Source organism: Balaenoptera physalus (genome assembly GCF_965194825.1).
Source record: "Balaenoptera physalus genome assembly, chromosome: 14".
Taxonomy (NCBI): Eukaryota; Metazoa; Chordata; class Mammalia; order Artiodactyla; family Balaenopteridae; genus Balaenoptera; species Balaenoptera physalus.
In genome coordinates, this window is record NC_138893.1 from 88319607 (window position 1) to 88344981 (window position 25375).

The 25375-nt window shown below is 35.5% G+C and overlaps 1 protein-coding gene and 1 pseudogene across 10 annotated transcripts in view; one reads left to right on the forward strand and one right to left on the reverse strand.

Annotated features, from left to right (window-relative positions):
• Nucleotides 1–25375, forward strand: part of HERC4 (HECT and RLD domain containing E3 ubiquitin protein ligase 4) — a 130679-nt gene that overhangs the window by 93267 nt on the left and 12037 nt on the right. For 6 of the 9 annotated variants that reach the window (XM_082424658.1, XM_082424651.1, XM_082424650.1 and 3 more), the window contains 6 exons: nt 9071–9094; nt 11814–11912; nt 13679–13846; nt 14073–14216; nt 23931–24097; nt 24749–24815. In XM_082424658.1, the coding sequence (XP_082280784.1) occupies nt 9071–9094; nt 11814–11912; nt 13679–13846; nt 14073–14216; nt 23931–24097; nt 24749–24815 (669 nt within the window). The remainder of the gene's footprint in view (nt 1–9070; nt 9095–11813; nt 11913–13678; nt 13847–14072; nt 14217–23930; nt 24098–24748; nt 24816–25375) is intronic. The other 3 variants (XM_082424653.1, XM_082424655.1, XM_082424656.1) reach the window with 1 other exon arrangement.
• The window catches only part of LOC309642895 (large ribosomal subunit protein eL21 pseudogene), a 528492-nt pseudogene that overhangs the window by 45634 nt on the left and 457483 nt on the right, over nt 1–25375 (reverse strand). The gene's annotated exons all lie outside the window — the stretch shown is intronic.

Below are 25375 nucleotides of genomic sequence, written 5' to 3' on the forward strand. Positions count from 1 at the left end.
AAGTAAGCATTCTGCTCTTATACCAAAGCCAAACCAAAGAGACAGATTACACTTTTCTACAGAAAAATGCAAATATGACTTATTTTTCTAAGTCTCATTTATTTTGCATGAGGTTGTCTCTTAATTCTCTAATGTTGAGGATACTGGAGTCTCTGATACTTGAACTCTAAGAATGTATTAAAATTGTGAGATCGGTGCCTCAGAACTACCAGAAGTGAGCTGTGGTACCATTGATTCTAGTTTTTATTTTTCCCCTTTTATGCTTAATTTGATTTCAGTTTTTTGGCATACCTCCACAAGTGCCACATATTTCTTTCCATGTGGCTAAGTCTCTAATAACTAGATGCTTAATTAAAATAATAGCGTAGGGACTTACCTGGCAGTCCAGTGGTTAAGACTCTGCGCTTCCACCGCAGGGGGTGAGGGTTCGATCCCTGGTCAGGGAACTAAGATCCCACGTGCCGCATGGCCAAAAAAATAAAAATAAAATAAAAATAAAACTAATATCATAGTCTTATAAAACTTTAATTAGTCACACAAAATTTCAGTATAGAAATGGGTAAGCAGCTAGATATAAAACAGGTTTAGTACTCTTATTTGCTAACCATTATAATATACTTAAGGCCAACTTTTCCACCCCTGAAGCAGGTAATTTAAGCAATATGCATGTAGCAGTTCTAGGAAGGTGAATAGCCTTTCATTGCTTGCTTGGTACCAACTGCAAGCTCCTTGTGGATAGGCACTCTGTCAGTTTATTCACCAGCACTTCTTAAATATGTCTAGTAGGCACTTAAAAGTACAGTAGTTTTAGGGCTTCCCTGGTGGCGCAGTGGTTGAGAATCTGCCTGCCAATGCAGGGGACACGGGTTCGAGCCCTGGTCTGGGAAGATCCCACATGCCGCGGAGCAACTAGGCCCGTGAGCCACAACTGCTGAGCCTGCGCGTCTGGAGCCTGTGCTCCGCAACAAGAGAGGCCATGATAGTGAGAGGCCCGCGCACTGCAATGAAGAGTGGCCCCCGCTTGCCGCAACTAGAGAAAGCCCTAGCACAGAAACGAAGACCCAACACAGCCAAAAATAAAAATAAATAAAATTAAAAAAAAAAAGTACAGTAGTTTTTGAATGGCAGTGCAGTTAGTGCATGCTGTTTTTAGGATGCTCTTACCTATAGGAATCAGGTCACTTCTAGAACATCTTTGCTTCCCTAGATACTTGGATCTGGATTGGGAGAGATTTGTTGATTTTATTTTTTCTTGCAGAATCACTAGGAGGCTCAGTCAGGTTTACAAACATCCTACAGATTTATGTCTGCTCATTTGCTTATTCAACAAATACTTATTAAGACTCTCCTTTGTAACAGGCACTTATTTAGGTATAAGAAATACAGTGATTAACCAGATGGATAAGGCCCTGTTCTCATGAAACTTATAATCTAGTGGGCAAGATGGATAGTAATCAAGTAAAGCAAAAACAAAAACAAAAACAAGCTTATAATATGCACTATATAGAGAATTAAAATAAGAGAAGGTAATAAAGACAGGGTGGTTTCTTGCAATTGGGTAATCAGAAAAGTCTTGTCTAATGAAGTATGATCTGTAATCTAAATGACAAAAAGCAGCCATGTAAGATCAGAGCAAAGAAAATTTCAGGGAAAATTACATCTACTAAAAGACCTTAGGTGAGAGCAAGCTTGACATGTTTGAAGAATAGAAAAAGGCCAGTATGGCTAAAATATGGGAATGGGGAGGGTTCTGGGAAAGGATCAGAGAAATGGGCAGGTGCCAGATCATGGCAGGTTTAGTAAATTAGGATCGGGAACATGGATTTTATCTGAAGTGTTATGGTAAGCCGTTGGAGGGTGGTAAGCAGGGGTGAATACTGTACAGTGTAATTTATATTCTGAAATAACCACTCTGTCAGCTATGTGGAAGATGGAGTGAGGGGAATGGAGTAGATGAGGGGAGAGAAAATGATGGGTTTGACTAGGATTGGTAGTTGTATAGATGGAAGATGGAAATGGCCTTGGGTACCTCTTGGAGGTAAAACGGCCAAGAATTGCTGATGGATATGAGATGAGGAAAGGAGAGAAATCAATAAAGGAGATTAAGAGAGGTAGGAGGAAAACTAGGAGAGAGTTGTGGAAACCAAAATTGAAAAGTGAAGGAGAAACCATATTGAACGCTGCCGAGAAATAGGATAAAACCATAGAATTGATCAATGCATTTGATTATGTGAAGGTCATTGGTAACCTTGATAATACCAGTCTAGAGTAAGTATGCTTAAGAGAAATTTAGGGGTGAGGATAGGGAACAAAAGCCATAGGCAGTACTCTCAAGAAGCTCTGCACTGAAGAGGAGGGAGTGAAAAAAGTAGGGTGGTTAGCTGGAGTCAAGGGACAACAGTTTTTTAAGAAAGAAAATACTTGACCTCTGGAAAGCTTTGAATAAATATTTCCTTTTTTCCTCCCTATTTAAACTAAAGCTCTCACCTAGATAAAGCTTTTCAAACTCTTCCTCCAGTGAACCCCTAAGACAGGAGAAAAAACATATTTCTTGAGGTTATTAATTTTCCCTCTGCAGGACTTGTGTGAAGTCTCATTTTTTATCTTCGAGAGAATGCAAATTTGGGGCTTCATAAATATTTACTGCAGGGGGGTGGTGGTGTGATGAATTAGGAGATTGGGATTGACATATATACTCTAATATGTATAAAATGGATAACTAATAAGAACCTGCTGTATAAAAAAATTTAAAAATTCAAAAATAAATAAATAAATAAATATTTACTGCAATGTAAAAGGGATTAAAATGATTTACCATTGAGGAAAACTGATGATTCAGAAAATGAACTTTTTTTATTGAAAAACTTGCATGTAAACCCTGATACACCACCTAGATACCCTAGGTCTTTGAGCAGTGTTTTTGAGACTGGAGTGATTATATAGACTCCTTTTAAAATAAAATAATTCCTTTAAGAAGCTTAGTGTTCACTTATCTTATTTACGATTATCTTATTTAAATATATACAAACACTGAACTAGTTCTAAACTCCTGGTACATAGCTTTTAAAAGAATTCTTAAGGCATAACAAATTGGTAAATTAATTATAACTCTACAAATTTAATAATCAAGTTAATATTTGATATGGAAGATGATTATGTTCTCTTGATCAGGAATCTCAGCTCACAACCTAAATATGATAAGGAAGGAGTGTGACATAAGAGCACCTAGCTTCATATCCCACCTCAACGTTTTCTTTTTGGTTTTTTTATTGAATATAATTCCTTGTGCTGTACAGTAAATCCTTGTTGCTGATCTATTTTAATGTATAGTAGTTCATAGCTGTAATCCCCTACTCCTAATTTGTCCCTCCTCCCCGCTCCCCTTTGATAACCGAAAGTTTGTTTTCTGTGTCTGTGAGTCTGTTCTGTTTTGTATATAGATTCATTTGTATTATTTTTTAGATTCCACATGTAAGTGATATCATATAGTGTTTGTCTTTCTGTCTGACTTATTTCACTAAGCATTTCACTCTCTCCTGGAGAGTTATATCCTCTTGGATCACTGTGAATTAGATCTGATGTTCTTTGACATCTGAATTTTTATCTGGTATGTAGGTCATAAACTACTTGTATTCTGAACAAGTTAAGAGAAATGCCAGTCTAATAGGGTTTTTAAGCTAGCAGTAATCTTGTGCTACGTGGAAAAGCTATGGTTTGAATGTTTGCTTTTAAGCTTGGCAGGCTTGTATCCAAACTCCTCTTGGTGTATGTACCTGTGATGATATCAAATTGAATTTCCTTAGGAATTCTTTCAGTGCTACTGTTTTCTGGTAAGAGGGAGACAGTAGAGGACCACATTCTTATTTCTAGACTTTCTAATTTGCTGTCCTTGAAAATTGCCCTCTATTACTCTACTCTTTCAACCACAGTTTTTTCCTTTCTCTCCATTTATAGACAGGCTGGTATTGAATAGGTGGTTGTGGCAGTGGAAACTTGTTCTTTAATGTGCATAGTGGACTTAATGTCACATCTTAGAAATCAGAATCTAGAACCCGTGATTTGGGTTCTTCTAGTCTTCTGGAAATAGAAGGCTGACAATTTACTTTGAAGGTCTTTGACTAACTCTTAAGTAGTTTATTAATTTATATTATGACATCTGAAGGTGCTTCTTTCTTTGAGAGAGTTCAGATCACTTTCACATTTACATATAACACTAAAGACTTTTCCTGAGGCTATTTAATAGAGTTCATGCTTGCATTACTAGTCTTAATACTAGGTTGAACATCATGTTGGCCCTGTAAGTAAAGTTAGTAAAGTTTTAAAGTGTCTATCCTAAAGATACTCACATGCTGTTTTGTGATGATATGGATGTGTATATGTGTATTTATGTGCACATAGACATATATACACATCTATACGTGCTTATATCTATGTATACAATGTACATATGTATAGCATTATTGAACAAGAGTTATGATCTTGAAATAATTCCATTCCTTCATGTGAAAGTTTAAAATATTCCTTGATAGAAGGTAATTACTATGAATTATAAGAAATATGTCTATAAATTGTATTTATATATATACACTTATATTTTATATATAAATATATACACGTATATATGTAAAACTTAACCTTGTTCTAAACACTGCAAGGAAATTATTTTACCTTTATTATATTACTTTTATTATATATTACCTTTATTATATTTCTCTTTATGCCATAGTCTGTTGAGATTTCTTTCTCCATTTCCTTTCTTTCCCAGTCAAGGATTTTAAGAATCCATCAGGAATATACACCTTAAACTAACACAGTGCTGTATGTCATTTATATCTCAATAGAACTAGAAGGAAAAAACCAAAATAAAAAAAAGAACCCAACAGGTATATACTTTCCTGGTCTCTAAACATTAAAAACTAATTCTGTGAAATTCCTTGCATTCCTTGTAATATCCTCTTGTACAGCTGAGACTGACTTTTCACCTCATCCTTTTCCATTTTCCCATCCTTTTTTCATCTGTTTCCCTTTTCATGTTTCCATGAAGTTTTTGCTTGATCCTCCTCCTCCTGCTGGTTACTATATAAGCTTCTCTGTTTTGTTTGTTTTTCCAGACTCTGATATTAGGGTATGAAATTTTTTCAGTTGGATTCCTCTTGCTTTTTATCTGTTTTTCTCCCTCTACAATAATTTCTTGGCAAAATAAAAGAGCACATGAGTTCTCTCTCTTTTTATCTTCTGCTATTTGATGTTTTTCTCCACTTTCTAGGTACTAGTCTAAGTTTATTTGCTAACCTCTTTTAACTTTGCTCTAAAATTGTTTATAAAAATACTTTAGTGGGGAATTCCCTAGCAGTCCAATAGCCAGGGCTCCATGCTTTCACTGCCGAGGGCCAGGTTTGATCCCTGGTTGGGTAACTAGGATCCCACAAGCTGCACGGTGTGGCCAAACAAAAACAAAAACAAAAAAAACTTTAGTGGTTACAACTAAACTCTTTGCTCTTTTTTCTTCCCTTTCTTATACTTTTCGTTACTATACATACGTATCGATATATATCTAGTAAAAATCGATTAATTTAGAATAAAATGTAGAAAGGTCTATGCTGAGTCTGTGCCTCTTATAATTAAAAGTCAAGTTAAGCATTTTTTAAAGTGCATATTCTATTATTTCAAGAACTGTGTATGCCTATGTAAGACATGTCAGATACAAGTAAGTACTAATAAATATATTTGACAAATTGGTAACATTTTTACAGTCTTTGATATTACACTTTATATATTTTTTAAGTCATAAATTTTATTTCAATATTAATTGTGCTGTGTTTGTAAATCATTACTGTTTCTTCTGTGGCATTAAGGTTTTGTACCTTAACTGCGGACAGTGCTGAGCTAACAGCATGGCATGCTCATCAGCAGACTAGGAAGATAGACTGACATACAGCTAGGGAGACCAGCTTTGGGAAGATAGGCCAGTACTTAACTTTCTAGGTTTGAGTTTCTTCCTCATTTACTGAAATGAAGAAATTAAAATACATTTGTGTTCTTTAATATTGCAATACATTTAATACTTGCAGTATAAACCTTGCAGCTGTAATATTTCCCAGAAGGTTCATACTTGCTTTTTAAAGTTCCCTTTATGTTTTGCAGACACTTGAACTGATTCCTTATGCCTTGAATTACCAAGTTATATTGGTTTATTTTTCATTTTCTTCGTGTTTTAGAAGTATCTTTTTTTTTTTTTTCTGCCTAGTCACCAACACCTTTCATATTTATTTGAATTACTTCAGTAACTTCGGTATCCTCTGTTTATACCTCCTCAGAATAATCCTATGTTATACCCTTAAATAATGATGACGCCAGCAATGATAGTGTTTTGCCATAAGTAATTTGTTGAAACTAAAACATACCAAGGAGTTGCATCTTTTTTGTCTATAACTAACTAGAACTATCATTAACCATTGATGTTAAAAGCAGCCTTAGTGTAAGTCTGCTTTGGACCATGAGACCCTGACTTTTGAACATTCCTTTAGGCCTTTCTTACTCAAGTTTCTAGGACATTGGGTAACTAAAATTAGGCATGCCTTGACCTAATTTCAGGGCCCCCAGTCTACAAACAGCCAACAGTTAGTGCTTGAGTATGTGGATTTGGAGCCACTAGTAGGTCACACATTGAATGATGTGGTAAATTTTTAGCAATAGACCTTTCATTGACCTCACGTATTTTGTAATATCCTGTCTGCACCCCCCCACCACATTTTTTCCTTCTAAATTTTCCTTGGAAATACTACTTTGGTTCATTTAGACTTGCAACTAATATAACAACTATCTTGCAACTCTAATATTTCCCAGAGGAGTTTATCCTTGCTTTTTTACATATTTACATTTTTTCTTTTTAAATGTTTGAGCTTTTGTCTTAGATCCTTAACACTTAAATTGAAATTTCTAATAATGGCCTTAATGTGGTTTTCCCTTTGATGCCTCTCCCCTAGGTAAATCATTTTGCCTGATATCTAATAGTCTCTTTTCCCAAGTTTTCCACATGTCCCACTATTTTTCATACTCCTTCTAGCTCACATCTGTCTCTACCATCAAACTTTTGTTCTGCTTTAATATGGTTTAGTTGCACTATAAATTCTAACTATCTTACTGGCTTCCAAGTGCTAAATGATATGCCTAGAACCTTTATCTGTTTACATGTAGCAATAAAAAAATTGCATATATATTAATGTTTCATTATTAAGAATAAAATCCATCTTCCATGATACCAGGTATCAAATATAGTTTTCAAGCTGGCCATAGGTAGTCAGAAAATATTGAAAGGTGTTTCTTTGCTTATTCACACCTTCTTAGTTGTAATAGCACTTTAATAAGCATACCACAAGATATACTATAAAAGTATTTCAGTTGTTCCTGTTAAATTGCTTAAAATTAAACTGAGTGTAATCTAAAAGGTTTTTTCTGCAGAACAGCTTGTAAATATATTCTTCTGTTAACACTGCTAATGGGGCACATATATAGTGATAACTTGGTACTCTGAATTTTTTGAAAGAAGCTATTATCAATAATTACCTTTCTCAGAACAGGAAGTTAGAATCATATTTTACTTATGCTTACACTGCTTTGGCTTTATTTAGCACAATATAGTGAACAAACCCTAAGTGTTTGCTAATACCTTAAAACTTCCAGTGATACCCCTTGTGGCGTGCAAGAATTTAGCCAATTACAAAGTTAGAGGGAAATCGTCCACACAAGACTGCCTTCACTTCTGATACCAATTGCAAGGTTAGAGGATTCCTAGAACCACTCTCAGGTTCAGTAATTTGCTACAAGACTTCACGGAACTAACTGGAAACTGTTATATTGACGTTTATAGTTTATTATAGGGAAAGAGTACAGATTAAAACGCCAAGGGGAAAAGTGCATAAGGGTAGAGTCTGGGAAAGGTACCAAAGGCTGAGCTTCTGTTTTCCTCTCCCTGAGGAGTCATGGACAAGTTATTTTCCCAGCATCCATCTGTGTCAATACTCTCAGGGTATTGCCAACCAAGGAAGCTCACTGGAGCCTTGGTGCCCAGAGTTTTTATTGAGGCTCCATCACATACTGCCCATGTGGCTGACCTTTACTTTCTAGACCTTCTGGAGGCAGAACTGATAACCACATGTCCCAGAGCCTCCAGGCAAACAAAGATACTCCTGTCCAGGTATGACATTCCAAAGTCCTGTGGATCATCTCCCAGTAGCTGAGGGCAAAATCAGACCTCTCTTTGGGTAAGATTAATTTCTCACTATACGAGGTGCCATCTGTAAATTTAGTAACATACTTTTGGAGATTCTAGCACTTCATTTGAGTCTATACCCTGAGAATATGTGAAAGCTTTCTTCAAGAAAGTGTTGTGCATTTCTGTTCAATGCGGTGGTAAGCTTTCATTATAATTTTCATTATTATATCCTTCATAAATACCTGTTTCTCTCTTCATTTCTTCTTTCTACTTACCAACCCCTATGCCCTGTCTTGTACTTTCTATTTTAGCTAATTCAGTGTTAAAGAACGAGATACTTGTGTTTCACTGGTTATTTCAGATGAATAAAAACAGTTATGGCTTATTTTCTCACTTTCCACATAGCATTTTAATCTACTAAACACTTTTCAAATATTTTGTCAAGATTAACCAAGTCTTAAAGTCTGGGGGATATTTTCTCCATTTTCCAGGTGGAGAGATTGGGCCATAAAATTATTTCTTCAAGACCAAGTTAGGCTTAGGATTAGTTTCCCTGTTCTACCTAAATTCTGCAAATGGCGTACTTAGTTGCTGAAACCAAATTTCATTATGTTCAAGCCTCAATGATTTTATGATCACAAGATACCTGAAACGAAGGTCTTATTACATTTATAGATATATCAGGTATATGTGGAAAGGGTAAGTTTTGTTGTAGATGTATTTTGGTCTACTTCATTAATTTAGTATTCTGCTGTAGCAAAATAAATGAAATGCTGCTTTGAATAGAAATAGTTAAATTTGGACACTAACGTTGCTCTTTCCTCATTACTGTTACATTCTGCACTGCTGTCTTAGGATGTCAACCATGGATTAACTGAGGTAAGTTTGGTGTAATAAAGTCTCATGTTCAGAGTAAGGTATACTCTGTTTTGTCTTAAGTGATTGAAGACTCCAAAGTTCCTCTTTTTGTGACTTTAAAACATATATATGTATATATACATATATATTTTAATGAGTATATAGAACTTGCCCTGTATAACATTTCAGAGGAATTTTCTGAAGAAAATTAGACCCTCTGTTTTAGTTAGCATTACACCTATATGATGCCTTTTAACAATGTTTGTCTTAAAATAATTCCTATCCTCCTAAAGCCTTCCAGTATAAAATTTACGGTGTCCTCAGAATACAAAAAAGCAAACTTATAAAATTTCACAAATGCCTACCCAGAAGGCAGAAAATGTTTTATGTTAGAGAAGTAGAATGATCTTCAATTTTTAAACTAATAATTGACACTCAAAATGGCCATAAAATTGAATAAACTTTCAGTATGATCATCTTCCTCACTTTGTTTAATGTACTATCTTAATATATAAAGTTCTGGCACTTTGGCTTACATAATCAACAATCCTGAGCCACCTTTTTAACACCTGGGAATGTTGTATTATACTTCTGTTATAGACTTTAGGTTTTGTTGTTTGCTTTGCTTTTTTCACAGCACTTGAACCAATGAAGCATTTAGAAGTAGCTTTAAACTATGGGCCTGACATTGTTTGCTTCCTCATCCTCAAATAGAAGTAGCATATAAAATTATGAAATCAAAGAGTTTTGGAGCTAAAGGGGACTTTAGAAATCATCTCAGTCTTTTAGAGTTTCAGAGTAGTAAAAAGACTTTCTATCATCAATAGCTAGTTAGTGACACAAATACAGGGTGGAGGGTAAACTTGTCGTATGAGAAATAGCCAAGAATGATAACTTACTTAAGGGTTAATGTAGCTCAGCATATTGTCTCACATGTTGAGAACAACAAGTTGATAGTCTTGTGTTCTATACTGATTGGGCACTATTGAATTAATTTCATTGTTTTTGATGGCCATAGTTGAAAGAGGCTTGAGACAAATTGAAATACATTTAAAAGAAGGCTATTGGGGACTTCCGTGGTGGTCCAGTGGTTAAGACTCCATGCTCCCAATGCAGGGGGCCCAGGTTCGATCCCTGGTCAGGGAACTAGATCCCACATGCCGCAACTAAGACCCGGCGCAGCCTAATAAATAAATAAATTAAATAAAAGAAGGCGGTTGGGAAGGAGTAGAGCTGGAAACCATATTATTTTCAGGATGGTTGGAAAAACTGGGCATGTTTAGTGTGGGAAAAAGACAACCTAGGGAGAGCATGGCAGCACGAAGTATCTAAACCATATAAACTTCCCTGCAGGGGCAGAATGAAGACTGAAATAGAAAGCAAAGTGATGTATAGAAATGCAGATTCAGACTCAATATAAAAAACTTTCTAAGAACTTAAAAAGAAGAGGATTGTTTCATGGTGTATTAAGTCTTCACTGGAAGCCTTATAATAAGAAGGGGCTCTGTGTCAGGGCTGGCACAAAAATTTTGCTTTGTTGGGTATATGGTAGTATAACATCCAACTGCAAGATCTGTGATTGGCAATTCTCTTTGTATTTTTCCGCCCTGTTAAAAACTTAGCAATCAATCACTATGTTTTACCTGCTAGGATAAATAATTGTCGATAAGATGACTAATGTCTGATAATGGTAATAATAGATCAATTATTATTGATCAACTTTGAAGATTGACAGAAAATAATAATACTAATCGTGCTTATTTTGTAAGTTAAATGAATGAACAGATTGTTGGGCTCATAATAGTGTTGTCCCCCTAATGACCTGGCAGTAAATATCTGTTGAATGAATAAGTAGATTGCTTACCATTGGCCTCACTTGCTAGAGTAGCCCTAACGTAAAAGAACTGGGTACTGTATTTAACATAGGAGCCCCACATTTAGAATAAATTTGCAGCCTAATTCACTGAAACTTGGAGTTAATATGTTAAGCAGGGGCTTCCCTGGTGGCGCAGTGGTTGAGAATCCGCCTGCCAATGCAGGGGACACGGGTTCGAGCCCTGGTCTGGGAAGATCCCACATGCCGCGGAGCAGCTAGGCCCGTGAGCCACAACTACTGAGCCTGTGCGTCTGGAGCCTGTGCTCCGCAACAAGAGGGGCTGCGATAGTGAGAAGGACCGCGCACCGCGATGAAGAGTGGCCCCCGCTTGCCGCAGCTAGAGAAAGCCCTCGCACAGAAACGAGGACCCAACATAACCAAAAATAAATAAATAAATTTATTTAAAAAAAAATATGTTAAGCAAAAGATGCCTGTAATTTACAATTTTATGGATTCTCAAGTATACAGTTATCTCCCAAAATTAGGAATTAGGGTTATTCCAATGCCTCATCTAATTATCAGTAAAAATTCTATATTCAGAAATAAGCCACGTTTGACGTATGGACACCAAGGGGGGAAAGTGGCGGGGCGGGGGGGGGCGGTGGTGTGATGAAGTGGGAGATTGGGATTGGCATGTATACACTAATATGTATAAAATGGATAACTAATAAGAACCTGCTGTATAAAAAAATAAAATTCAAAAATTAAAAAAAAAGGAAATAAGCCACATTTTATTTATAATTCCTGAATGACACAAAAGCGAATAAACCAAGAATATGATCAGCTTTACACAAGAAATGACAGTACCTACAAGAAGTAAGTTACAAACCAATTTGTACTAATAAGCTAATTTTTCATTTCTAGGTGGCAGATATCCCTGTTACAATCTGCACATATCCATTTGTATTTGACGCCCAAGCAAAAACTACTCTGTTACAAACAGATGCAGTCTTACAGATGCAGGTAAAATATTGTATAGTACTAAATTAATTTGAGAGTAGTTTTTGCATTGTTTCTCTGGTGATTTTTTAAAGTATTTGAAATGTCTTTGGGGATATTTTGTACCTTTGTGGTCTGTCTTTTGCAAAGCTACTTTTACCAAAGCACCTTTGGTACCTATGAAGAGGACTGTTGCATGTGAAATGTGTATTCTTATGAGGGATACTTATATATATTTAAAAGGACATAGAATAATTTAGATTTTTATCATTTTATATCTAAAAAATGGTATAATCTTCTTTCATTATAGAAATATACAATCTTTATAAACAGTTTGACTAGTTTACTTGATAAAATGGTTTGTTTCAAATCTTGCTTTATTATATATTCCCTATTTATATACTTGGTAAAAGATGAAAATCAGTAGAGGTGAGGTGATGTTAAAGTAGGAGGCATTTGATCACTTGTTAGGAGGAGGGTATGAAATGTCCATGAAGAATGTTTTAGTAATAAATAAGGTACTTTCCTGAGGTTGGTCATCTCCTCTTCCTCCTCCCCACTCTCCTTCCCCCCCGCCCCACCCCCCACTTTAAGCTGAACATTCTTTCCTTTATAATGAGAATTTTTAAAACTAGTTTACATTATGACCGTGAAGGACTACAGTAGGTTTGCTTTATCATTTGAACTTGTAAATTTAAAAGTTTTTGAGTTACTTCCTCTGGTATAGAATATCAGACTATAGAGGCTGAGGACTAAGGATGAGATGAGACCTTGAGCACTTAATATTCTAAAAATGCTTTTAAAAATTACCCCTCCCCCAATTTTGATGGCAATTTTTATTCCTTTAAGATAAATGCATTTACTATTCTAAATTCTTCCATATATTTAAACAATAAATAATAGTAGGAGCAATTTTAGAGATGTGCTTATTTCCATTTTCATCAACAGAAGAAATATTTTTGTAGGGTTCTATACTAACAGCTAGATTGCTAGTTTTTTAGCAATCTTTGTTAAACGATAAGTTAATCAGGACTTCCCTGGTGGTCCAGTGGTTAAGACTCTGTGCTCCCAATGCAGGGGGCCAGTGTTCGATCCCTGATCAGGGAGCTAGATCCCACATGCTGCAACTACAAGATCCCGCACACTGCAACTAAAAAAAAGAAGAAGAAGATCCACACGCGGCAACAAAGATCCTACGTGCTGCAACTAAGACTTGGCGCAGCCAAATAAATCAATAAATATTAAAAAAAAAAAAGTTAATCACTTGGTGCTTTCAATGTAGGATATTCCATTTTAGAATTAAGAACACAAGGAAAATCATAGGAAAAAAATAAAAACTTTAAATGGTAAAAGCCAAATGCTTGGTTTGTGAGCATATATGGTGATCACTCTACTAAATGAATTTCTATAAACCTTTTAGTTGGCCAGGCTGTTTCTTTTTCTCTTTAAAGGTTTGTTTTAATGCTGTTTTCTTTTTCTCCTCACTCTCCATCCTAGTTATTTTTTGAGAAACAACAGTGTTCAGATTTATCATAATTATTACAGTTCCATGCTTACTTAGCTTAATGGTATCATCAGTTATACATTACTAGAAAAAAATTCAAAAGGATACTCTTTATGCTCAGTTTATTAAGCTCTGATGCTGTGCCGAATACTGTGTTAGGTGCTGTGTGAATTCAGTAGTATAGGAATTATAGGACATCTATAATTAGTAGGTAGAGGTTAGCTTATTCAGTCACAGCAGCTTCTTTATAGCACTGCTATTAAATTTTTAATCTTTTGTTTTCTAGATGGCTATTGACCAGGCCCACAGACAGAATGTCTCCTCTCTTTTTCTCCCAGTGATTGAATCTGTGAATCCTTGCTTAATTCTAGTGGTACGTAGAGAAAATATAGTAGGAGATGCAATGGAAGTCCTTAGGAAAACAAAGAATATAGACTACAAAAAGCCACTCAAGGTAATTTAACATTTTCTGTTGTATAATTGGAACTTTTATTCAGAAAATATGTTTAAAGTTTTCCTGTTCATTTTTAGTGTATCTTTGAATCTTAATAAAATTATATACTTAAAAAATTTTTAGCTATTAATTGCCACGCTTTTATTCATAATAAATAACGTGTTGTAGGGTTTCCAGAATATACGTTCATTTCTTTACATTCAGTGTTTGCATTAACCTATTTTAGGTTATATTTGTTGGAGAAGATGCTGTTGATGCAGGAGGGGTACGCAAAGAATTTTTCTTGCTCATCATGAGGGAATTATTGGATCCTAAATATGGCATGTTTAGGTATTATGAAGATTCCAGGCTCATTTGGTTTTCTGATAAGGTAAAAAGTCCAACCGTCTAAATTACTTCTATCTATCTATCTATCTATCTATCTATCTATCTGTCTGTCTATATACACCTATGTATATATACCTATATGTTTCAACTTAACTCACTAATAAATAGGAGTTATTACTAGATACCTAACATATTTTATTTACAGATCTTCTTTATTACAATTTTAAAAATTATAAATGTTTGGACTCAGAGACATCAGAACACATTAATGCTTACCACACATTTCAGATTAGCAAAATAAATTACGGAATGGTCGTCCTGAAAATGATGTTGACTGTTCTGCTGAATTAGATTTGAGGATTGAATAAGTACCAGATGAACTTTTCTTCTGGGGAGAATTAATTTATCATTAGGGATCATTGATTTCTCTACCTTATAATTTAGGGCAGAGATAACTACTCAGCAAACTACAGTCCCTGAAAGTTCTTCCCAGCACATAAAGTCAGTGCCTACTCATTTACCTATTGTCCATTGCTACTTTCTAGCTAAAACTGGCAGAGGCAGAGTGGGGAGTTACAACGAGCCCCTATGGCCAACAAAGCCTAAAATATTTACCGTCTGCCCCTTTACAGAAAAAGTTTGCTGGCCCCTGATTTAGAAACTGTAAGTGAAATGGATGGTTCAGTTTGTAGAACTCTGAGTTGAGAGAAATTTGAATTATTTACTATTTGTTCTAAAAACCTTGATGTATTATTTATTCATTCTTCCAGGAGACTGGCTATCCTTTGTGATGTTAGCAGTCATGATGATCAGTGCCTAGGCTAGTTAATTTTTTAGGGGTGGCAAAATGGTGCTACTCTAATTCTAACATTTCTTTTTCATTTTTGTAGCTTGGATACTTATATGTAAAGAAATTTTCTCATGTCTGCTATTTAATCCTTGTTAGTACAGTTCATATGGGAAAGAATTCTCTCTGTAGTTACTTATTTTTCAAAAGAATTAGCATGCTCCAGTGGTGACAATTCATTTTTTTGATTTTGTTTTCAAATATTATTATATATTCATGGACTTAAACATAGTTGATGTTTTTCAGTCTATTGCAGTTATTATCTTTATTAATATTATCCCATTTTTGTCCAGGGAGAGCTCTTCAATTCGGCACCTGAGTCCTTTTGACACAATCTTAATACTGTTTAGTAGCTTCCTTGCTACCTGGTGTACTTCGTGTGATAAAATGTTCCAGACTTATACATTTATTGCCTCACAATACCAGCCTTTCAACCAATGTTATGATAACTGAAAATACAGTTGACCCTTGAACAACACGAGTTTGAACTGTGTAGGTTCACTTATACGCAGATTATTTTCAATAAATACATACTGTGATACTATACGATCCTCAGTTGGTTGAATCTAAGGATGGAGGACCGACTATAAGATTATACTCAGATTTGCGACAGCACAGGGGATCAGCGCCCCAACCCCTGAGCTGTTCAAGGGTCAACTGTAGTTTTGTTTTGTTTTGTTTCATTTTTAAGTATTTTGCAGGGTATTTTTGCCCTTTGAGTATACCCCAGGTGAGATACACAGGCAAATAACTGTGTTTTGATATCACTTGAAATTGGTACACTCTGTATCATTATACCAAGTAGATACACACTTAGGTTAACTTGTAGAATTTTTAATTTTTAAGGATTGCTTATTTAATTTCAATTTAGTTTTATAGTTATATGAAATAGTTACATAGTTCCAAAGTCAAGTCTACAAAATAAGGTATCTAAAAAAGTCTAACTTTTGTCTCTACCCCCTCCACTGTATTTCCTCCCTCCTCTTAAAGTTATTCTTTTCAAAAGAAATGTTACGGTTTAACCTTTTTTGAAAAAATAAATATAAGTACGTATGTAGTAGTATACCACATACCAATGTCAGTTTCCTGGTTTTAAGTATGGTTATTTAAGCTGTTATTATTGGGGAAAACTGAGTAAAGGGTACAGAGGAATTCTGTACTATTTGTGTAATTTCTTGTGAGTGTTAAACTATTTGAAAATAAGAAGTATTTTTAAAAAGAAGTGCTACACCATACATATTTTTTTCTCCATCAAGAAAGGGTATTTTATTTTACATGAGAAATTAAAGCACGTTTGCATGTTGTTGTGATTAATTACTCAGAAAGTAGAAAATCAGCCATGCAGGAGGGGATATCAGCTGCAGGAGCACAGTCCTTAAGTTGTGAAGAAAAGATGGAGATGAGTATGCTAGTGGAGGATTGACTCCAGTCAGACACATAGATCCATAATGTCATGAGAGAAAGCCAAGTATATATGAAAATACAAATCTTCTGGTAGATTTGATGATGGGAGGTTGTGAAAGTTTTCTTAGAATTATTTCTACTTTACAGTGAAATAAGACGCAAGTTTGTTAGAAAGTTCGAATAGGGGGAAGGTTGTTGGAGGTTTGAAGAAGAAAGGAGAAAGAGTGAAATAATCACTTAGGGGAGTGGGAAAATAAGATGACCATGCAAATAAATACAGGGTTAGGCTGGCGGCATTGGAGGCCCATTTGAAACTTACGTTCATGAATTTTAAAAGGAGACCAATCGACATGGTTGTGTTTTTTTTCTTTAGTCACATTTAGCTGCTTAGGTAAAGGTAAAAATGAGACAGACAGTTGATTTAACTAGGTTGTGGTTTTAGCAAGTGAGTATAAACAGAAGGGAAGAAAGGGCAGGGGAATGATTATCTTGATGGGTTATGGAATTTAAGCTTTGTAAGGAGGAAAATGTAATGACTTGGTTGGGAGGTGATGATTTTTTAAAAAGTAGTGTGGTTAATGGATTGTAGTTGCTGGTGGAGTTGAGTTGTAGTGTGAGTCAAAGTATTGGGGGGGCGGTGAGTTACAAAGTAGGAAATGATGGTCAGATAGGGGATGCTTAAAATTTGGATGGTTGCATTTAAATATAAAATATGACCTGGGAATGGGTGTCTGCAATGTGATGGGAGGACAAGACTGTTGGAAAATTGCAGTTCAAGGGACTGAGAGGCTAGTGTGTTGGATGCCTTTTTTGGCCCGGGTATTGAAATCGTCAAAAACGATGGCAGGAATAGTGGTAGAAAAAGAAAGCAAAAGATAGTGCCAGAATCTGTGAATGAGTGCACTATGAATGTCTTTAGATGCCAGCACAAGGAACAGTAGCAGGGAAATGGTCAGTTGGCATGTGTTTCACAGAAGCTGGGATTTTAAGAAGGCAAATGGAAGGAGGTCTAGAAGGAGTGAAGAGTCAGGAGACCTGTCTCTAGGCCTGGTTGTATGAGGGGTTGGAAGGTTAAACAAACACCATTTATTATGAGCTGCAGGGGAAATAGCATCCTCAGGAGACAGCCTTGTTCATTTAGAAAAGGGGCGGGCTTCCCTGGTGGCACAGTGGTTGAGAATCTGCCTGCTAGTGCAGGGGACACGGGTTCGAGCCCTGGTCTGGGAAGATCCCACATGCCGCGGAGCAACTAAACCCGTGAGCCACAACTACTGAACCTGCGCGTCTGGAGCCTGTGCTCCGCAACAAGAGCGGCCGCGATAGTGAGAGGCCCGCGCACCGCGATGAAGAGTGGCCCCCGCTTGCCACAACTAGAGAAAGCCCTCGCACAGAAACGAAGACCCAACACAGCCAAAAAATAATAAATAAATAAATTAATTGTTTAAAAAAAGAAAAGGGGCAAGGAGAATTTGGAGAAGTTTAGGATATAGGCAGTTTTCCAAATGATAGATTGTGAGTTCCAGAACAGAGAAAGGGGTTTGGTGGAGCAGGGACAGTTAGTAACATTGTGTCAGATTTTAGGGCCTGTACACTGCCACATGGAAGTGGGATTAGGGACAACCTGTGAGTTTTTAGGCCTCCTTTGTTGACAGTCAGGCATGTAAGACATGGTTGAATAGTCGTGATGACCTCTGAGGTAGGTGGACAATCTGTTCAAATTATGGTCTCTTTCTTGGCACTGATCTCTTAGGGCAGTTTGTAGTGGTGTAGCAGGTAGAATTTGAAGAGGGTCCGTGGGGCGGAGGCCTGTCTGCCGGGAACACAAAGAGTTCTATGGGCCTCTATTCAGTTCTGCAGAAAGGTAATGTTTTGAGACCAGGGGAGGGGCATTCGTAACAAGCTTTATTGTGGATCTTTGTGTTTTTACCCACCAGACTACCAGAGAAGTCCCTCTCATTGTGATTTGATTTGCATCCCCTACTGGCTAATGATGTGCTTGTTTGGCCATTTGTATGCCTTCTTTAGCAAAATGTCTTTTTAAGTCTTATACACTTTTTCAATTGGCTTGTTTTTCTTTTTGTTGCTGAGTTTTAGGAGTTCTTTTATGTATTCTGGATACTAGACCCTTGTCAAATATATGATTTGCAAATATTCTCTCCTGGTGTATGAATTATCTTTTTACTTTCTTGCTAATGTCCTTTGATAACAAAAGTTTTAAATTTTGGTGAAGTCTTTTTTTTTTTGTCTATTATGTTATTGCCTGTGCTTTTTGGTGTTACAACTAAGAAACCATGGACAAATTCAAGGTCATGAAGATTTACCCCTGAGTTTTCTTCTAAGAGTTTTATAGTTTTAGCTGTTATATTTAGGTCTTTGATCTATTTTGAGTTCATTTTTGTCTATGGTGTGAGGAAGGAGTTCAACTTCATTCTTTGCATGTGAATACCTGGTTGTCCCGCCATTGTTTGTTAAGTCTTGGCACCCTGCTGAAAATTAACTGACTGTAGCTATATGGATTTATTTCTGGACTCTCAATTTTATTCCAGTGGTGTATATGTCTATTCTTATGCCAGTACTACACTGTCTTATTTACTATAGCTTTGTAGATTTTAAAATTGGAATGTGTGAGTTCTCCCACTTTGTTCTTCTCATTCAAGATTCTTTTGACTATTAGCGGCCCCTTACAATTCTGTATGAATTTTACAGTTAGCTTTTCCATTTCTGCAAAAAAAGCCATTGAGGTTTTGATAGAGAATGCATTGAATCAGTTTGGGAAGTATGGCCATCTTAACAATACTGTCTTCTAGTCTATGAACATGGGATGTCTTTCCAGTTATTTAGGTCTTTTAATTTCTTTCAGCAATGTTTTGTAGTTTTCAGTGTATAAGTCTTACACTTCCTTGGTTAAATTTATTTCTAAGTATTTTATTCCTTTTGATGCTATCATAAATGGAATTATTTTCTTTATTTTTGGTTCATTGCTACTGTGTAGAAATAGAGCTGATTTTTTGTGTGTTGATCATGTGCTGAATTCATTTATTAGCACTAATAGTTTTGTGCATTCTTTAGGATTTCTGTATACAAGATCATGTCATCTATAAATTCAATAGATTTAATTTTACTTCTTTCTTTCCAATTTGTGTACCTTTATTTCTTTTTCTTGTCTAATTGCCCCACCTTGAACTTCCAGTATGCTTTCAAATGCAAGTGGTGACAGTGGACATGCTTCTCAGTTTTTCCTGATCTGAGTGGAATGTAAACTGTGGGTTTCTCATAAATACCTTGAATCATGTTAAGGAAATTCCCTTCTATGCCTAGTTTATTGAGTTATTTATCATGAAGGGGTGTTGGATTTTATTCATATGTTTTTTTCTGCATCAGTTGAGATGATCATGTGGTTTCCTTCCTTCATTCCATTATGTGATGTATTACATTGGTTGGTTTTCTTATGTTGAACGACGTTGCAATCCTGGGATAAAGCCCACTTGGTCATGGTGTGTAACCTTTTTAATGTGCTGCTGGATTCAGTTTCCTAGTATTCTGTTGATGATTTTTCTGTTCTTATTTGCAAGGAATACTGCTGTATAGTTTTCTTTTGTGTGTGTGTGTGATGTCGTTGTCTGGCTTTGGTATCATGGTATCCCTGACCTCATAGAATGAGTTAAGAACTGTTTCCTTCTCTTCCATTTCTTGGAAGAGTTTGAGAATGATTGGTGTTAATTCTTCTAAATGTTTGGTAGAATATGATCTCAGGTTTTTGTTGGTTGGAAGGTTTTTGATTGATGATTCAATCTCTTGTTATAAGTTTCTTTAGGTTTTCTAATTCTTCTAGTGTCAGTTGGTAGTTTGTGTGTTTCTAGGAATTTGTCCATTTCATCTGGATTATCTGTTTTGATAGCATGCAGTTATTCATAGTATTCTCTTATAATCCTTTTTATTTCTCTGAGGTTGATAGTAATGTCCACAATTTCGGCCCTGATTTTAGTTAAGTCTTCTCTCTTTTTTTCTTGGTCATTCTAGCTAAAGGTTTGTTAATTCTGTTGATCTTTTAAAAGAATCACCTTTAGGTTTTGTTGCTTTGTGTATTGCTTTTCCATTCTCATTTCATTTCTCTCCACTTTAATCTTTATTATTTTCCCCCTCTGCTAGGTTTGGGTTTGGTTTGCTCTTCTTTTTGTAGTTCCTTAGGATATAAAGTTAGGTTATTTATTTGAGAAATTGTTTCTTTTTAATTAACTAATTAATTAATTTTTTTATTTGGCTGCATCAGGTCTTAGTTGTGGCACGCAGGATCTTCGTTGTGGTACGCGGGCCTCTCTCTAGCTGTGGTGCGTGGGCTCAGTAGTTGCGGTGCACGGGCCCAGTAGTTGTGGCACACGGGCTCCACAGCACGTGGGCTCAGTAGTTGTGGCGCGCAGGCTGTCTAGTTACGGCACATGGGCTTAGTTGCCCCGTGGCATGTGGGATCCTTGTTCCCCGACCAGGGATCGAACCTACGTCCCCTGCATTGGAAGGCGGATTCTTAACCACTGGGCCACCAGGGAAGTCCTCTCTTTTTTAATAGATGTCTACAAATATAAAAACTTCTTTTTGAGCACTGCTTTCCCTGCATTCCGTAAGTTTTTGTGTGTGTATTTTCATTTTCAGGAGTCTCTAAGTATTTTCTGATTTCCCTTGTGATACCTTCTTTGACCCATTGGTTTTTTTAAGAGTGTGTTATTTAATTTCCACATCTTTGTGAATTTTCCATATTTCCTTCTGATATTGGTTTCTAGTTTCATTCCATTATGTTCTGAAAAGATATATTTTATGATTTTAATCTTTTTAAGTGTAGTCTTTTAAAATTTATTGTTTTTCTTTGTTTCCCATAATACCTCTTATTCTTCCAGTTTTCTTGTGTTTGTTTCTTTTGTCTTTTTCTTGTGGTTCTTGGCTGTTTATTATTTTAGAGTGTGACACTGAAATGCTACCTAGATACTTTATGTGTATGGGCACTGTGTACTGGCCCTATTCATAGAGTGATTAGGTGGGGGCCTTTCAAGGGCAAACCCTCAAATGTCAGCATGTATAAGTTTTTTATTCTTTGTGTTTACAGGAAAGGTTGTAGCCCTGGCTGTCAGTTTTCTAGTAGTGTTCCAAACACTGGAAAGGGAAGCTAGGATTCTCACTGTTCACTGTACAGACCTTCATTTGATCCCTGTGTTTTTAATGCAGCACCCTGACCATCAGCTACCTCAGATTCCAGAGCCTCTTTAGTTCATCCTTTCCAAAAAGGCAACGGCCTTTCCACCAAGCATCCTATTTTCAACCCCACTCTAATACCTCTGACTTTCAGATTCTTATGTTTTACTAACTGAGCTACCTGGACTACCTCTGACTTTACAGGTATTAATTGGCACTTCCAGTTCCTGAGCCTATAGGACAGATGAACTTGTTTTTTACTGGCTTTCCTCTACAAGCTACTGTTCCAGTTTTTTCTGCTTTACCGAAACAGACAAGCTATCCATTTACTTTTCATATTTTGAAATATTGAAATCTCTTTAGTGCTATTAAAACCCTCCCCTATTCTTTTTTTCTTGTGGGTTTATGCCATTTTTATTCCTTTATTCTCACTTAGAGGGATTTCTGGAAGAAGAGAGATTAACACATATTCAGGCTGCCCTACTTAAGAAGGACTTTCTAAACTTCAACACAATGTAGGACATCACAGAAGGAAAAGTTTAATTTGACCAATGAAAAATATGATATAACAAAATATAAAAAGCATATATGTAACAAAGATGACACAGGGTAATAACCCTGACATATGATGAATTCAGATACAAATATATAAGTAAACACTAGCCCCCAAAAGATAAATGGGCCAAGTATACAAAGAGGCATTTCACAAACACACAAATCCCTAATTTTCAGTATCACTAATAGTAAAAAATATATAGTAAAACAAGTTGTCATTTTTTAACTCAGAAATATGTTTTATGTGTCTGTGGTATGTGTATGCAGATGAAAATGTGGAAAGATAGTCATTTTCCTGGACTACAAATGGCGGTACAAACTAGAACAGTTGCGGAGGAAGAGTTTGATAGTATGCTTAACTTTCCTTTGACTTTGAAATTCTTCCTTGCAAAGCAGAATTTCTTCTAAGGAAGTATTCCAAACTACGGACCAAAATATATGCAAAAAAGATGCCCATCTTCTTTTGAAAATTACTAGCTAATTAGAATAATATTTATTGAGCCTTCACTGTGTGCTGTAGGAACTGTGCTAAAAGCATTTTACATACATTATTCCACTTAATCCTCACAACAACCATATGAAATTAATACTACTTTTATCTTGGAAACACTGAGGCTAGATAGTGAATGAACCAGGTCTGGAGCCCCAGATCTAGTTTAAAAATTGTTTGCTCTTAATTGTCATGTTTACAGAATTTCCTGTGACCATATGTTAATTCTCTAAAGATTACTGGGGTGGGAGAGGTGAGGGGAATAAGCATTGTTTTTAATATTTTAATCTAAATGTCCAACTACAGTTAAAATAGCTAACTTAGTAAGCCATGGAACTTTTATATGATATAATATGCAACCATTAAAAATTGTGTTCTGGAAGAATTTTTTTTTAATTAATTAATTTATTTTTGGCTGCTTTGGGTCTTTGTTGCTGCGCTCAGGCTTTCTCTAGTTGCAGTGAGCGGGGGCTACTCTTCATTGCGGTGCGTGGGCTTCTCACTGCGGTGACTTCTCTTATTGTGGAGCATAGGCTCTAGGCACATGGGCTCTAGAGCGCAGGCTCAGTAGTTGTGGCGCACGGGCTTAGTTGCTCTGTGGCATGTGGGATCTTCCCGGACCAGGGCTCAAACCTGTGTCCCCTGCATTGGCAGGTGGATTCTTAACCACTGTGCCACCAGGGAGGTCCTGGAAGAATATTTAGTGACATAAGAAAATACTTGTGTTGTAATTAGAAAAATGAGAAAGCCTTAAATATAATATGTTTTAAATTATTTTTCTGAACTTATAGTAGATGGAAATACATTTAAAAAATTTTAAATCGTTGTTTTTGGGTGTTTCTAGGTGATTGGATTACAGGTGTTTAATTCATTTTCTTCTTTAGGTTTTTTATTTTCCAAATTTTGAATGTGTATAATTTTTTAAATCAGAAAAAAAGTTCTAGTAATTATTTCATTTATTAATGTAATGCTTAATGATGTGAAAATGATTCTATTTCTGGGGAAAAAGCCAGTTGTGAAATTATATGTTTAGTATCATCTCAACTAAATTTTAATTTTGTTTGTCCCAGAAAATACATTGAATGGAAATGTGCAAAAATACTAACAGTGATATTGTCCCAGGGAGATGGGAATGAGAATGAACTTTTTTCCTATTATTCATTACTTTTTTCTATATCTCCAAAATTTTCTACCACAAGTATGTGTTTTTGTAATCAGAGAAAGTTTAATATTTTAACTTGGAGAACAAGTCTTTACTTATTTTTCCTTTATAATTTTAGACATTTGAAGACAGTGATTTGTTCCACTTGATTGGTGTTATCTGTGGATTAGCAATTTATAATTTTACTATTGTGGACCTCCATTTTCCTTTGGCTTTGTATAAGAAACTGCTAAAAAAGAAGCCATCTCTGGATGATTTGAAAGAACTAATGCCTGATGTTGGGAGGTTAGTTGTAAAAAGTGGCAAGAGTGGGGTTTAGAAAATAGGAAATGGGGAATGTTCAGAAGCTTTCCTTTTAGGAATAATTATGTTTCTGTTGTTCTTGTTGAATTTCCAAAATAAACTAATAGCCCTTCTAATAAAGGAAAACCCATTGTGTTACTCAGACTGAGAATTTTCTACTGAAAGCGTTATGTGTATAAAACCATGTACTGAATTTTTAGTTTAACAATACTTTGTGAATATCTGATAATAAATTTAGGAAGGTAATGTTTCCTGAATGTAGTTAAATGATTTATTTGGACTTTTACTTCTAATCACCTTCATTCATACATGTAATATGTAAAGTTTCTTTTTATTTATTACATAAAATGGAATAAAAATTGTATATAAATAAGAACAAGTGTTGAAAATGGGTGGATACATGCTTTTGTATTCAAAGCAAGAGATGAAAGCCTTAGAGTAGGTTTTTTTTTTCTTCAGAATTGTTTATAAGATTGCCATTGTACCTCCACCATTCTGAAACAAATATAAAAGAACAAATTAACAAAAGGATTTGATCAAGAATGAATGAGAAATATATACTTAGTCATAAGCAAAATAGTCAAAATACTCAATAATATTTTACTTCAAAGAAACATATATATTGTTTTTCAGAAGCATGCAACAGTTACTGGATTATCCAGAAGATAATGTTGAGGAAACATTTTGTCTTAATTTTACGGTAAGATGGAAAGACATAGAGTAGCCTGAGTGTTCATCATCCCTTTTTATTTATCAGCTGTGCCTTATGGTTTTTCTTTATTTTGATGGATGGAATTCTTAAAGAACCCTTTAGCTAACATTTATTGAGCATTAACTATAAGCTAGTCACAGTACATGCATTATTTCATTTAATCCTCATAATCCCAAGAGATAGGTATTATTATCCTTATTTTACATATAAAGAAAACTGTAAACAATCATCACATTTCAGAGATAGTATTTGTGTCCAGCTCTGTGACTTCAAAGCCTATGTTGTTTAACATTATACTAAAGATCTTTACAAATACAAGAGGTCCTCTTTATTCAAGTGTTCATTTTTTGAGTCTGCAATTACAAGAATGTTTAGAGAAGCATAGGTTCTTGTAACATGAAAATATTCACTAATGAATTTGCCACCTAAAAGATTAATTCCCACTCAGATATCCCTTTCACACTAACATTCATCCTTGCCTATTATTTAGTCTTACGGTTGGATGCAATACAAATACAAATACAAATACATTGGAATATTATTTGGAA